Source organism: Aspergillus udagawae, assembly GCF_001078395.1.
Source record: "Aspergillus udagawae IFM 46973 DNA, scaffold_9, whole genome shotgun sequence".
NCBI lineage: Eukaryota > Fungi > Ascomycota > Eurotiomycetes > Eurotiales > Aspergillaceae > Aspergillus > Aspergillus udagawae.
Window position 1 is genome coordinate 1,774,013 of NW_025091272.1, and position 12,849 is coordinate 1,786,861.

Below are 12,849 nucleotides of genomic sequence, written 5' to 3' on the forward strand. Positions count from 1 at the left end.
AGTCATGAAGGTGAGACATTACTGAATGCCATACCAATTAGCCGAACACTTGGCCCATTTAGAAGATAATCCTTCGCCAGGATATACACCAAGTGACCAAAGAGTCACCCACGTGGACGGTTTGTAGCTTCGGTTCAATATAGAAGCACTCTTAGCGACGAGCTGCCAAGTCTGCTAGCCCAGAACAACCCAATGACTACCGCAACACCTGCAGAATTAAATTAATTGTCCTCAGTTTAGGCCTGCTAGCGTCTGGCATTGTCGTCAGCGGGGTGTGGACAAGGTATAAATCTCAGCGAATATCTGCAAGTTCTCAAATGCACTTCCTCAGCTCAATTTACCCGACTATACGAGAGTCAATTAGCAATCGCAATGCGGTCTTTTCTTCTTCTCCTCGGAGCGGGCATTCCAGCCCTGGCTGCCACAGCTGGCGAGTTCAACGTGCTCTCGTTCAATGTTGCAGGTCTGCCCCCCATCCTGAACGGCAACGACGTCCCAGGCGACAAGACCGAAAACTCTCGTCAGATCGGTAAGAAATTCGCCGAGTACGGATACGACGTCATCCATGTGCAGGAGGTCAGTCTGTCTATTCTACCTGTGAATGTAACTGACAAAAGCAGGACTTCAACTACCACGCGTACATCTACGAAACCGACAACCATCCCTACCGCACTCCCACCTCTGGCGGCGCGGCGATCGGCTCTGGCCTGAATACGCTGTCCAACTTCCAGTTTACCAACTTTGTGCGGACCAAGTGGGGAACGTGCTCTAATGCCGAGGGGGCAGACTGTCTGACGCCCAAGGGCTTCACCTCAATGCGGGTGCGCGTCGACGAGGGCGTATATGTGGATTTTTACAATCTCCACGCTGACGCTGGGTATTTCTCTTCCTTTCAGTTCTGTCGCCTAAGCTGACCATGAACAGATCCAATGCCGACGATGTGAAGGCTCGCAGCGCCAATCTGCAGCAGCTGGCCGATTACATCAAGGTCAACTCGGTCGGCAATGCTGTGGTGGTGTTTGGCGACACCAATGCGCGGTATACCTCGGCCGGCGAGAATATCCGTGTCTTCCAGACGGAGAATGGCATGGTCAACCCCTGGGTTACGCTGGTTCTCAAGGGAGCCGAGCCAGTCCAGGGGAGCAGTGCGTTGCTCTGCCAGAATCCTAGCACGACCAACACCTGTGAAACTGTTGATAAGATTTTGTATGTATCTTGGGCCGTTGTGACTGCAATGCTGACGGAAATAGCTACCGGGGGAGCCGTGCCGTTGATCTGAAGGCCATCTTCTGGAACTACGAGAGCAACAAGTTCCTAAGCAACAACGGCACGATCCTGTCCGACCACAATCCAGTCACGACCAACTTCACCTGGACCATGTCCAATTCTTTCCGCCAGAGTGACCTCTTCGGTGGACCGCATGGGTAAGCCCGCATCTACCATAAGTCAATGCTGCCAGCTAATAAAGTAGAACCTGGTTCAACGACCTCGACTCCCTCCCCGGCACCTCCACCGGCCAGAACAAACCAAGCAAGATCTCCCTGCGCGGTGCGGAGCGGCTTGATAGTGTCGGTCTCACCTTGACCTCGGGCAAGAGCTACACCCACGGTGGCACGGGAGGCGCGCTCTCGGAACTCACCCTCGCGGCGAACGAGTACTGGACCAAGGCGAAGCTGTGCCAGGGGCAGTACAGCGGCCACACGCGCAACTTCTACCTGCTGGCCACGACGAGCACCGGACGCACGGTGAGTGCGGGAACGGCGACGTCCGATTGCCAGGAGTTTGCGGCTGCGCAGGGACGGCAGATTGTGGGCTTCTACGGCCAGGATGGGGATGAGATTGATCAGCTAGGATTTATCTACGGGTTGATTTAGCCGTCTGCCATACCGTTGGGATATGCAGAGATATTAGCTAGAGCATGTGGAGGGATATTCAAGAACAGAGAGGCCGATAATGCCATGGTCTATACCGGCTCCAAAGAAACATACCATTCACCTCGTACCCCCGTCTAATGAACTGTCAAGACGTCTAATCAGTGCCTGGCAGCGGAATCCCCGCGCGCACCATAATCTCCTCAATAGCGTTCTCCTTTCGAAAGTTATACTCCTGTACCGACTCTCCGTTCTCACGACTCTGCTTCGCCGCATCCCGCTTGGCCCTGACATACAACTCCCGATCCTCCGGATGCGCAATCAGCCACTCCCGGAACTGCTGATGGCGGCTCAGCTCTGTCGCCCCCGGCCCAAACACATGGAGATTAGCATACGGCTCCGCCAGCCAAAAGAAGCGATGCTGGTACCAGTTCGGCTCGCGGAAGAGGAACTGGAACCCGGCGGCCTGGAGCGCAGGGACGTAGTCGTCTTCGGCGGTGGGGTCCGGGACGACGAGGTCGACGTCAATGATAGCTTTGGCGGGCAGGCCAGGGACACTGGTTGAGCCGACGTGATTGACAGTAAGTGCTTTTGGGCCGAGGGCGGATTTGATGCGCTCTGCGATGGAGGCGAAGGCTGTTGGCCAGGAGGGGTCGTAGTCGACTATTTCGATGGGTATCTGGGGGCGGGTGGAGATGATTTCGAGGTAGTGGCGGTCGGACTTGTCTGTGGACATTTTGTCGATCGGATAGATATCTGGTGGTTGGATTAGAGTGAAAGAAGGTCGTAGGCTTATGTAGGCTGGCTGTGTGTCATGAAGCTAACCGGTTGAGGCTACATTGCGAATACGAGGTTGCGTAGCCTAATACGGACATTGTGAGGTTATCTAATGTATGCATTGTAAGCACTAAGCTAGAAAGTGTCCAGACAACCATTTTAGCTAGTACTAGTCGAGATGATAGTGCAGCAGATATATAATATGATCGGTATTGGCGTGCCCGAGCGCCGATATATGTCAGGGCCACAACACAGTGCTCGCAGCAACTGTCAATCACTTTAAGTCGAGCGCAAGACCCTGGCGGACAAGCAAAGAGTGAAGACTGGCATATCCCAAGGAGAGTCCCGCAGTCTCGGATATAGGGCTGTAGGTTGTCATCTGTTTCACTTTGCCGTGTCGGACCCTGTCCAGATTCGTTCTCCACAATGTCGTTTCATTTATTCCCAGACGATCAGTCTCGATAATGGTAGATTCTGGTTGCCTAAACGACGGTTAAGGCCCGCATTGTAGCACCTTGAAACATCAACTTCCCGCCGTGTCCACCTATACCTTTTTCTCGCTGCCAATCTACATCTTATATCTTGTTAATGAAATTTCCGAGACGGACTCCCCGCGGCAAATGGGGAAATGTCCGGCACGACTACCCCATACACCTCATCCGACGGGCCGGTATCTCACAGATCGAGTCTTCCGATTGCCATGTGCGCCGTACCGATGGGCCTCGGGATAAGCCATCTATCATGAAGTAGAGTTTATGGCATGTTAGAAGGATTACGTCTGGTATGGAGCTTGTGGAACATAGCAGAGGGCGCGTAAAGCCACCAGATCAATACCCTCGACTATATAAACCGATCATGTCCGGACATCTAATCGAATCCTCATACCAAAGAAATAATCGAAACTTGCAAGGTCAACTGCCAGCGAAATGAAGTTCACCACCATCATCGGCCTTTTCGGTCTCGCCCAGCTCGTCCTTTGTGATAAACGCGGTAGCTACACCGTCCCCGGCCTAGGAGAGCGCAAGCAAGCCCTCCTCAAGGCAGGCGGAAACACCATGGATATGGCGATTGCCATGCTAGAGAGGTAGCTTACCCCTCTGTCCCATCAGTCTCTCCATTGACTCACCCGACGGCAGTGACCACATGAAAGCCGACTACGTCTACGGCGACGGCAAGTCCGGCGACGCGACCAACTTTGGCATCTTCAAGCAGAACTGGATGATGCTGCGTACCTCCGCCCGGGATTTCCAGGGTCAGTCTGTTGAGCAGGTGTCCAATGGGGCTGTCTTGAAGTAGGTCGGTGTCTGTTATTGCCAGAGTAGAGCTAATCCGTACAGCCACAACCTGAAGAAAGATGTCAAGGCCCGCCATGACGGGGAGAAGCACTATGGCTTTGATACCTGGTTTGCAGGCCACCGCAATGGAGCTTCTGGACTGCAGAATCCGCACACGGATGATATAAATAGTATGTTTTCTTTTCTTGGGTCTGGGGGAGGTACGGCGCTAATTGGAGCAGCATATAAAAGTGCCGTTCAGTGGATCAAGCAGCAGATTGAGAGTGATCCCAAGTATCAGAAGGATGATACCAGGTTCTATGTTGATGTTATGGCAATCTAGGCCTGCTTTGGTCAATGGAATGGCAAGGATGGCTAACTGCGATTCGCATCGCCTCTTGTTATATCACAATTTAGATTACACTTCTTGGAGAGACTGACAAATGCACTTAACTATCTTTGAGCGTATGCCTATGCCTATTTCCGTGTATGTGCTCAGGAGGCAGATCTCATATATGTCATAGAATGCATGATTATCATTACTATCATATAAGAGTACATTACAAGTTGCTCGTCACGCCCGGCTCGATCCGCTCAAGGATCTCCCTCAACTCGCCCCAAACCTTCTCCTGCACCCGCTTCCCCTCCTCACTGCGCACGAAATCCGACAAAGCGCCATTATCCACCTTCCCATCCGTCATATACGCCCCATGGCTCTCCTCCCCAGCCGCCGCGCCCGCAACCAGCGTCCGACTCCCCACCTCCGTCGACCTCGCCATCACCATTTTCATCAGCACAAGCCGGATCCCCAGGTCGCGGGCCAGCTGCGAATGGCACAGCCCAGGATTAAGCATATTCACCACGATGCTGTCACCACGCATCCGCGCCGCTATCTCCCGCAGGATTAGCACCTGAAGCAGCTTCGAGGTCGCGTACCGCTCCCCCATGTTCGTGTGTTGCTCGTCGTCCAGCGCGGCAAAGGTATTCTCCGCGTTCCGCTCAGGGAACTTCGTCCACGCGTGCACCTCGCTGACGACCGTCGTCAGGCGCGGCTTCGTTCCGTACTTCTCTGCGCTTCTGCGGAGGATCGGGAGGACGAGGAGACCCAGCAGGATCGTGTTGATCACATTCACGGTGATGCTTCGCTCGTGGCCCTCTGCTAGCTGGAAGGCTTCTGTAGCGATGGACGCATTGCAGAGGAGGACATCGAGTCGTGGTAGGTGGGAGACTTTCTCTGCGAAGCTGATGACGGAGGCGTAGGACGCGAGGTCCAGGTCCCATACTTCGATGGCGGTTTGGGAGTCGGGATGGGACTCGCGGATTGAGGCTTTGGCGGCTTCACCGGCAGGGCGGTTGCGCACGGCTAGGATCACGGTTGCTGCATTGAGCCTGACAAAGTGCCGTGCTGCTTCCAGGCCCAGGCCGACGTTAGAGCCGGTGACGATGATCGTTTGGTCTTTAAAGGAGTGGGTGGGGTACTCCGGGGTTACGAATAATTGGGAGTAGAAGAAGCCCATTTTCAAAAATATCACTTGACAATGTAGGAATTCTGTGAATTGGATGTGATCAGATGGATCTCTGCTATTTAAATATTTATGGTTCAAGCACTCTCGGCCTGCGGAGTTAGTAGTAGGAGATCGGCCGGTTACGGGTGTAGCGTTAAGTCCGCGAGTGGAGTCAACCCTCCTATTACCGATGACGTTTTGACTTATCGCCTCGCCCTCAATCCGAGTGGAGTATTGAGTAGTTAAAAAAGATTATGTACATGTAATACGGTTGGCTAACTAGGAACTGCCCGAGCGTGGAAAAGTATGGAGGATTGCATTAACGCGAAAAATTGCCAATATATACCTGCACTTTTCATCGAGATAAGAGACATTCTGAGTGATTGATTTACAAAAATTACAGCACCTGGGTGCCTACAAGGCAGTGATCGAAATCCGCTTGGCCCCGGCATTCCCAGTCAGCAACGCCGAGCCACTGCTGCTGCGCAGATGGTTCGAATGCATCTGGTCCTCCTCCACATCCAGACTGAACCTCCTCGGACGCTGCCACATGCCGACGTCCTCACCTGCCGCCTGCAGACTCTCCGGCCTCACGCCAAACTTGGTAGCAACCTGCTGCGCTAGCTCGTCGTAGGCGCCTGTATCCACAGCCTGGCCACTCTCCTTGCTGAGCCGCGCCTGCGCATTCTTGAGAAGCTGCAGATGCTGGCTGACGGTTTCCGCCGCATGCGCCTCGTCCACGTCCGGGTCGTTCAGGAGCTCGTGGAGCGCTGACTCGTGCAGCGCCACTGCCGCGAGGTGGTTGCCTGATGCCGTGTACAGGCCCGAGAGCAGCTTGGTCATCTCCAGCGTGACGGGGTCGAAGTTGCCCCAGACTTGCCGCAAGTTGTAGCAGATGTCTTTGCCCAGCTGGGTTGCGGCCGTGGTGTGCCCGCGGCAGAAGCGGGTTTCCACCAGCCGACGGCCGATCCAGACGACCATGTTGGAAGACCAGGTCTTCTGGACGATGCGCGAGGTCCATAGGTCGGTGAGGATGGCCTGGACAGCATTAGCGTATATACATAGTGGGGTAGGGGAAGGGATTACCTCTAGATCGTCAAACATCTCGTGTTCGCCCAATACTGTAACTAGATCGTTCAGTTCGGCGAATGGGAGTTCAGAAAACTCAATCTTTAGATGGCGAGCTCTGGCCATGATTTCTTGAAGGAGCATCTGTGACTCAAATGCCATGTTCTTGGCAGTGACACTGTCCGAGCACTTGCTTGTATGGTAACCGTTGAGATACAGGCAGAGCTTGATGGCTGTAAAGATTGCCTCGTGGTTGTTCAGACCGTCGGTCAGGTGCACAAACGAGTGAAACACGCCTGTCAAATCTGCGGCATCCTGGAAGCGTGAGGCGTTGCACAAGTCGCGGACCATGTGGGTAGTCTCCGTGATAATGTTGATATTATAGGCCGGATTAACAACCTCGCGACGACATAGGTTGTAGAACTGGTGCACCACGTCCTTGGAGCGCAACGGGGGAGAAACAGACAGCGAGTTGCAAAAGTATTCGTACAAGCTGCCCTGCGTCTTGGTGGCTGCTGTCGTGCGTCTCTGCTCGGTCTGCAGAACGTGAAGCTTCTGGCCGGTAACGAGAGTGGTGACGAGGTCGTGCCGGGTAAGGCTCGTCTGGTACTCACTGTACACGCCGCTTTCTTGAGACAAGGAGTCGAGAATCTGGCTGTAAGTCCTCTTCTTGCCAAACTCCTCCTCGAACGCGGCAACAAACACCGCAGGGCGGTGCTCGTTCAGGGCCAATCGTTGTGCGGCGGGGGTTTCATGAATGACCTTCTTATGAAGCTCGTCGATCAAGTCGTAGCCCGCATCCTTGTACCCGCATTCCAGATAGATCTCCGCAAGACGGTGAGCGCGCTCAACCAGCGCTTCGCGACTAGCAGTGACGCGGATGACCTCGTTGACATGGTCCCGTAGAATGCTAGCACCCTGTTTGTGCGACTCGATCGTATCCTTCATAGCATAGACCAGAGCCACTTCACGCAGCCACAAAAGTGTCGGGGAGGAGGATAGACCGCGCTGCTGCTTGGACAAGGTAAGCTCCTCCATGTACAAAGCACGAGCCTCGTCGGAGGTGCTCTTCTTGCGAAGATAGATCTGAGCGACCTTGTGCTTGATATTCATCGCCGTCGAATCCGTCATATCAGGCAAAGGCCGGGAGGCCTGCGATTGAGGCACCCACTCCTTCGTCCTGAGGATATGCCGGTAAAGGGCAAGCGCCTCTTCCAGATGGCTATCGGTTTTCTCGCAGATCTCCGCGAGACGAAGGGTAGCATCCCGAGTTGTTGGGCTCGATTGCCCATGAATCTTCTTACAAAGCTGGAGGTACTGAGACGCCACGGTGTAGCGTTCCGCGTGGCCTTCCACCGCAGTGCTGGCGGTTAAGGTTGCCATGTATCCCTTGTACGTCTTGTCTAGCAGACCCTCCAGAAGCGCACGGTCATAGCCATCCTTTTCGTCGAAACGCACAAGAGTCGGCCAGAGATGACGGTAAACCTGTAGAGCGCATTCGCGGTCCTGTTTCTGTTCATAGATACCGATGAGAGCGATAGCTGCCCGAACACCGGTCGAGTTGACCTTACCCTCCTGGGTGCTGACCTGGTAGACGTGGCGATACGCAGCCTCAGCCTCGTCCTGTCGGTCCAGGCGAATGGCCAAGTCACCCTCGCAGTACAGGCTGTCGATCGTATGCTTGTCGGAATCGCCCAGGCGAGAGATGAAGAACTGGCTGACCTGATGCAGGAGGATCAGCGCCTTGGAGAACTGGAACGTGGTTTCATAAAATTCAATCACAGTCTTGACAACAGCGGTGAGATGCGGCACGGGCACTTTCTCCGCGGTAATGGATGCCTTGAACGCGTTTCCGTAGACCTTCGTCGCGTTGGCGACATCAAGGCGACGGAAAAGACAGTACGCATAGTCCAGGACGATATTCGCGATCAACGGGGCGCGGTCAGAGCGGAACTTGGCGTCGGAATTAGGATCATGGACATCCGGCCATACGTGCTTCAGGACTGACCAGGCACAGTCACTGCCTTGTTTCCACTGTCCCTCGCGGATATGCAGAGTGCAGAGGTTGTGACACAAGGTCAAAACAGACGTCGAGTGGCGACCGCTGCCCGACGACGCAATGCTGCCCATAAGGCTGTGGATGTAGAGGCGCTCCTCTTGAGATAAGGCCGCGAGACTTTCAACCGTCGTATGGGCGGCCATCAGCTCGTCGGCGAGCTCCTCGGCCAGAGCGACGGCCTCGGGCGAGTACTGGTCTCCGCTTGCAAGGTAGTAGTTCCAAATGAGCATGGAGAGGGTCCGCTCCATTCCGATGAGGCCCTGCTCGCGCGCCTCCGCTCGAAGGCTTGTGGCGCGATCTGCCATTGCCTGCGAGTGGATGCCGCCTGATTCTAGATCTGAGGACAGCTCGCCAAGGACCATCTTGGCCTCCTCGTGGCGGCCGTGACGATGCAGGAATTGGTAGTACACAAAGGCGACCTTTGTCTTTTTCTCCCATGTCCATTCGGAATCAATGTCGTGCGAGCAAATCGCGACCCAGAGGTTTCGCAAGATCGACTCTGCCTCCTTGGTCTTATGCTTTTCCTCATACAGCTGAGCGAGGTAGAACGAGTAGGAGATGCGACGGTGGTCTGTGACGTCCATCGAACGCACCATATTGTCGTATTTAAGCCGCGCAATCTCCAGCGCGAGTTCGTCGGAGGAAGCGATCTGGAAGTGCTGGGTGAGGAAATCCGCCGCTTGCATACTCTCCGCTGAATGACTACCATACTTGTCCAGTGTTTGTCGGTAGAACTGCCTTGAAACGCTGTACGCCTCCTCATTCTGGTTGCTGCTTTGGTAGGTGGTGACCAAGGTGGTGAGATACTCCACGCGGCGGGTAAAGGTGATCTCTGTCGACTCCCAGTGGGACAAGGTCATCTCGCGAAGGGCCTCGGTGCGCAGGCCCGCGGTCTTGTCGCCACGGCCTCCCTGCTGAGGAGCGGTCAGCATCAGCTGTTCCATCTCCATGGAGATTGGAGAGGAGGCCCCCAGCTGCGACCGACTGAGCGTCCATGCTTCATACAGATGATCGTTAGCCCAGCTGGCCTTGGCCAAGTCGGCTGCACGAGCGCTGAGAATAAGACTCTGCAAGAATGCCGGAGACTTCTCGCCCAGCGCCACACGACGCACCGCGACCGATAGCCGGTAGAGCTCCAGGATGCTGGATCGACTAAACTGCGACTCCCGACTGGTCAGTTCCAGCTGCGCAAAGAGGACCGAACTGGGCAAGGAGGTCTTGAAGACCGGCGTAAAGGCAAATTCACGGTCGGAGGTGATCATCGGGGACGAAAGCAGATGCGAGAACCAGTAGCGCGAAGTGTATTCCAGGAGGATATACGAGTCGAAGAGAACGTCGCGCTGCTGCCCTGGCAATTTGTCCATGGAGATTGCCACCTCTTCCTTGACACAGAGGCTGGTCCAGGCCAAGGATCGCGTGAGGAGATCGTTGTGTGCCTCCTCGAGGTTGAACGGGAATCCCTGATTGTCTGAGTAGCCGCTGTCAGCGGACATGGCGCGTTGCCGCAGGTTCTCACGGATCATAGAATGGCGGAAGGCCACGAATCCATCGCGAACCATAACCAAGCGGCCCAGGGGCTTGAATATGTTGCGTTCGGCGCCGGCTGGACGCGGCGTTCGCTTGAGACTCTCCGCGTCCACCGAGAGCAGCTCTTCTACTTCCTTGATGCGCAGAGGACGCTCGGAGGCCACCAGCCAGGCAAGGAGACAGCGGATGTCAGGCCGGGTGATGTCAGTGGTATTCAGATGGTTGCCAATAAGCTCGTTAACATCGCCTGGTGCTTGCTGGATTGCACTCATCATCCCCTTGAAGGTCGACTCCTGTTTCATAGATTCGAGAGTGAGCTGCGCCCAAACGAAGCATCCTTGAGCGCGGTCCACGATGCGTTGGGCCATCGTGTCTATCTGATCCTCCGCCAGTCCATAGAATTGGCCGTCTGACTCGATGGCGTCGGTAACAGCCGCGAGCAAGTCGGTATTAGTCAATGCGGGAGTCAGCGAGAGTTGTTGAGTGCTTTTCCCAAGCTGCTGCTGCGCTGGAAGTTCTCTGGAAAAGATGATAAGCTTCGACGATGTGCCGGAGATACAACCTTGTAGGCGCGCAAGGAATCCAGCCATGGTGGTTTTGGCATTCTTGATCTGATCGAGGCCGTCCAGGACAATTATGAAGTGCATGTGGGACTGCATTGCCGTTCTCACAGCCGACCAGAGCACATCTTCCACCTGAGTGTCTGTAGCCCCAGTGGAGGCCATCTGCGCAGCGTCTCGAACCGACGTTAGAATACGCTCTTGGGTCTTCCATGAGCTGACACATCGGTCCAGCATTTGATGGAGAATGCCCTTGAGGATGGTAAGGGTCAAAGTCGTGATAGGCACATCCTCCCGTACCCAGCAGGGAATGACGTCCCAGATGTCGTTCTCGGATGAGACTTGCAGGCGCTCAACCGTCCATTGCGCCAGTGCACTTTTTCCTGCCCCTGGACTGCCTGTTATCACCATCATCTCACGGTTGCCGAGGGTAAAAGTCGTGAGATGCGGGTCAAACCACCCAAAAGAGCCTTCCGCCAGGGAGTGATTGTGTCCTTCGAGAACCATCTGGAGTGGACGATCCTGCAGATCGAGGAACTGATAGATAGCAGCAACATCCGTGGTCGTCCTCTTGGATAAGGCGAGCTCTGACAGTTTTCGCCAATTGGTGTTGAAACTGTTGTGAAACTGGAAAAAAGCGGCATCGACATTTTCGCCCATGATCAGCCAGTCCGAAGACCGTGACGCGTCAGAGTACTCCATGGTAACATGTAGCACAAGCTGCAGCAAACTGGCGTACGTCTTGGCCACCTCGTTCTGCAAAGAAGTGGATTCTTTAAAGAAGCTCTCCTGCTGTAGCAAGAGAGAAATCTGAAGAGTAACACGCCCATACCGACCGAAAATGCTGTCCAGGATGTCCACATGCTCGATTCCCTTCTGCAATCATTAGCTATTAGTCCGAAAGCCCTGGATGTGTCTCACCTCTAGGAGCAGTAGAAGGCCACCCCAAACCAATTTAGTGGCTTCCTCCGCGCCGTCCATGAAAGAAACAACAGCATCGCGTAACGAGGCCACGGCAAAGGCCAGGCTGGATGCGCGTCGAAGAGCGCCGTCGAGTCGGCTTCCGTCCGCCGGCATGTGTCTCAGGCGCTCCGCAGCGATCGCGTCAAAGAAAGCATCGATAGTCGGCACTTTGGCTTGGATAGCACTGGCAGGCATGCCCAGGCGCGGTTCGCACTCCCGGGAAACGGTTTGAACCATTTCCCGGAGCACGGAGAGCTCACCAGGGTTTCCTTGAGCATTGTGCGCTCTGGCTCGTAATGGAGCCATATTAGGAATGTGGTTTCAGACAAAACGTATAATACAATAGTGCTGGAAAGAATAGTTTCATATCAGATATGCAGGTGTTGCTGTAAGGCGAGACAACCAGCCAGGCTAATGATATATCGCTACATGAAAGAGACCAGGGCTCTTGCAATCCTGACATCATGGCGGTTCGGAACGCAAGCAAGCAAGCTTGAGAGTGATACTGAGATAATAGTATTGCCCTATCCGGTGTCATGCCATCATATCAATAGACGACCCTTGGATGCGTGAAAGGTCGACCTTGGCTCCGGTGAAGTCAATCGCGGACAACCTGGATGCTCTATGGTCTGCTGTTAATTACACCATCGGCAATTGGCAAATGTGTAAGCGCGATAATATGCAGTACTCTTCAGACCTTTGGACTATATTTCTTTCATCTAGAGCTGAAAATAGTTATATATCGGATGAACGCTGTGCAACTCTTTTGGCAAGATAACTGCGCCGAGATGAGGTTTCTTCGTCGATGTAAATAAACTCAGCCCCACACAAGGAGAGTCGAGGTGTCATCCCCGCCCATCAGGTTGGGACAAGGTTATCCATCCATCCATCTCCGTGTGATCCGAGTCGTCATCGATTAAGAAAATTGTACTTGTCTTGTCTTGTGGTGAATCTTTCATGTCGTACCCAGTGACATCAATTTGACTGGACACCCAGTTGCCAGTCTGGATTGATCTTCTCCAACAATGAGTGCAACCCTCCAAGCCAAACAACCACTTGAATAGAAAAGGCATGCTAGGAAACATTTCAGGTTTTAGACAATAAAGATGGACCCGTGACCGATGAAAGACAGCCATCTGAAGTTGAGACCCGTCAGAACTTGAGTGTGAGCCAGAAATAATTTCACCTTTCAACAGAACTACGCAGAGCAGGCTGTGGATTACGTAGTTTGGTACCTACATCTCT

General features: G+C 54.1%; 5 protein-coding genes across 5 annotated transcripts; 2 read left to right on the plus strand and 3 right to left on the minus strand.

Moving 5' to 3' along the window:
- Nucleotides 1–372: 372 nt before the first annotated feature.
- Aud_010866 (endonuclease/exonuclease/phosphatase family protein) lies at nucleotides 373–1,874 on the plus strand (the record flags this gene model as incomplete). Its single annotated transcript, XM_043295697.1, has 5 exons — nucleotides 373–576; nucleotides 621–877; nucleotides 925–1,206; nucleotides 1,251–1,424; nucleotides 1,472–1,874. The coding sequence occupies 5 exons, from the start codon at nucleotides 373–375 to the stop codon at nucleotides 1,872–1,874; spliced, it is 1,320 nt and encodes a 439-aa protein (XP_043151632.1).
- Nucleotides 1,875–2,028: 154 nt separating this feature from the next.
- Aud_010867 (GrpB family protein) lies at nucleotides 2,029–2,607 on the minus strand (the record flags this gene model as incomplete). Its single annotated transcript, XM_043295698.1, has 1 exon — nucleotides 2,029–2,607. The coding sequence occupies one exon, from the start codon at nucleotides 2,605–2,607 to the stop codon at nucleotides 2,029–2,031; it is 579 nt and encodes a 192-aa protein (XP_043151633.1).
- Nucleotides 2,608–3,574: 967 nt separating this feature from the next.
- On the plus strand, nucleotides 3,575–4,265 carry Aud_010868 (glycoside hydrolase family 134 protein; the record flags this gene model as incomplete). The annotated part of the gene is made up of 4 exons (XM_043295699.1): nucleotides 3,575–3,732; nucleotides 3,785–3,940; nucleotides 3,986–4,113; nucleotides 4,165–4,265. The coding sequence occupies 4 exons, from the start codon at nucleotides 3,575–3,577 to the stop codon at nucleotides 4,263–4,265; spliced, it is 543 nt and encodes a 180-aa protein (XP_043151634.1).
- Nucleotides 4,266–4,482: 217 nt separating this feature from the next.
- Nucleotides 4,483–5,439, minus strand: Aud_010869 (putative short-chain dehydrogenase/reductase family protein; the record flags this gene model as incomplete). Its single annotated transcript, XM_043295700.1, has 1 exon — nucleotides 4,483–5,439. One exon carries the CDS (start codon nucleotides 5,437–5,439, stop codon nucleotides 4,483–4,485), a length of 957 nt encoding a protein of 318 aa, XP_043151635.1.
- Nucleotides 5,440–5,841: 402 nt separating this feature from the next.
- Aud_010870 (uncharacterized protein) lies at nucleotides 5,842–11,910 on the minus strand (the record flags this gene model as incomplete). Its single annotated transcript, XM_043295701.1, has 3 exons — nucleotides 5,842–6,465; nucleotides 6,514–11,517; nucleotides 11,563–11,910. 3 exons carry the CDS (start codon nucleotides 11,908–11,910, stop codon nucleotides 5,842–5,844), a joined length of 5,976 nt encoding a protein of 1,991 aa, XP_043151636.1.
- Nucleotides 11,911–12,849: the final 939 nt, after the last annotated feature.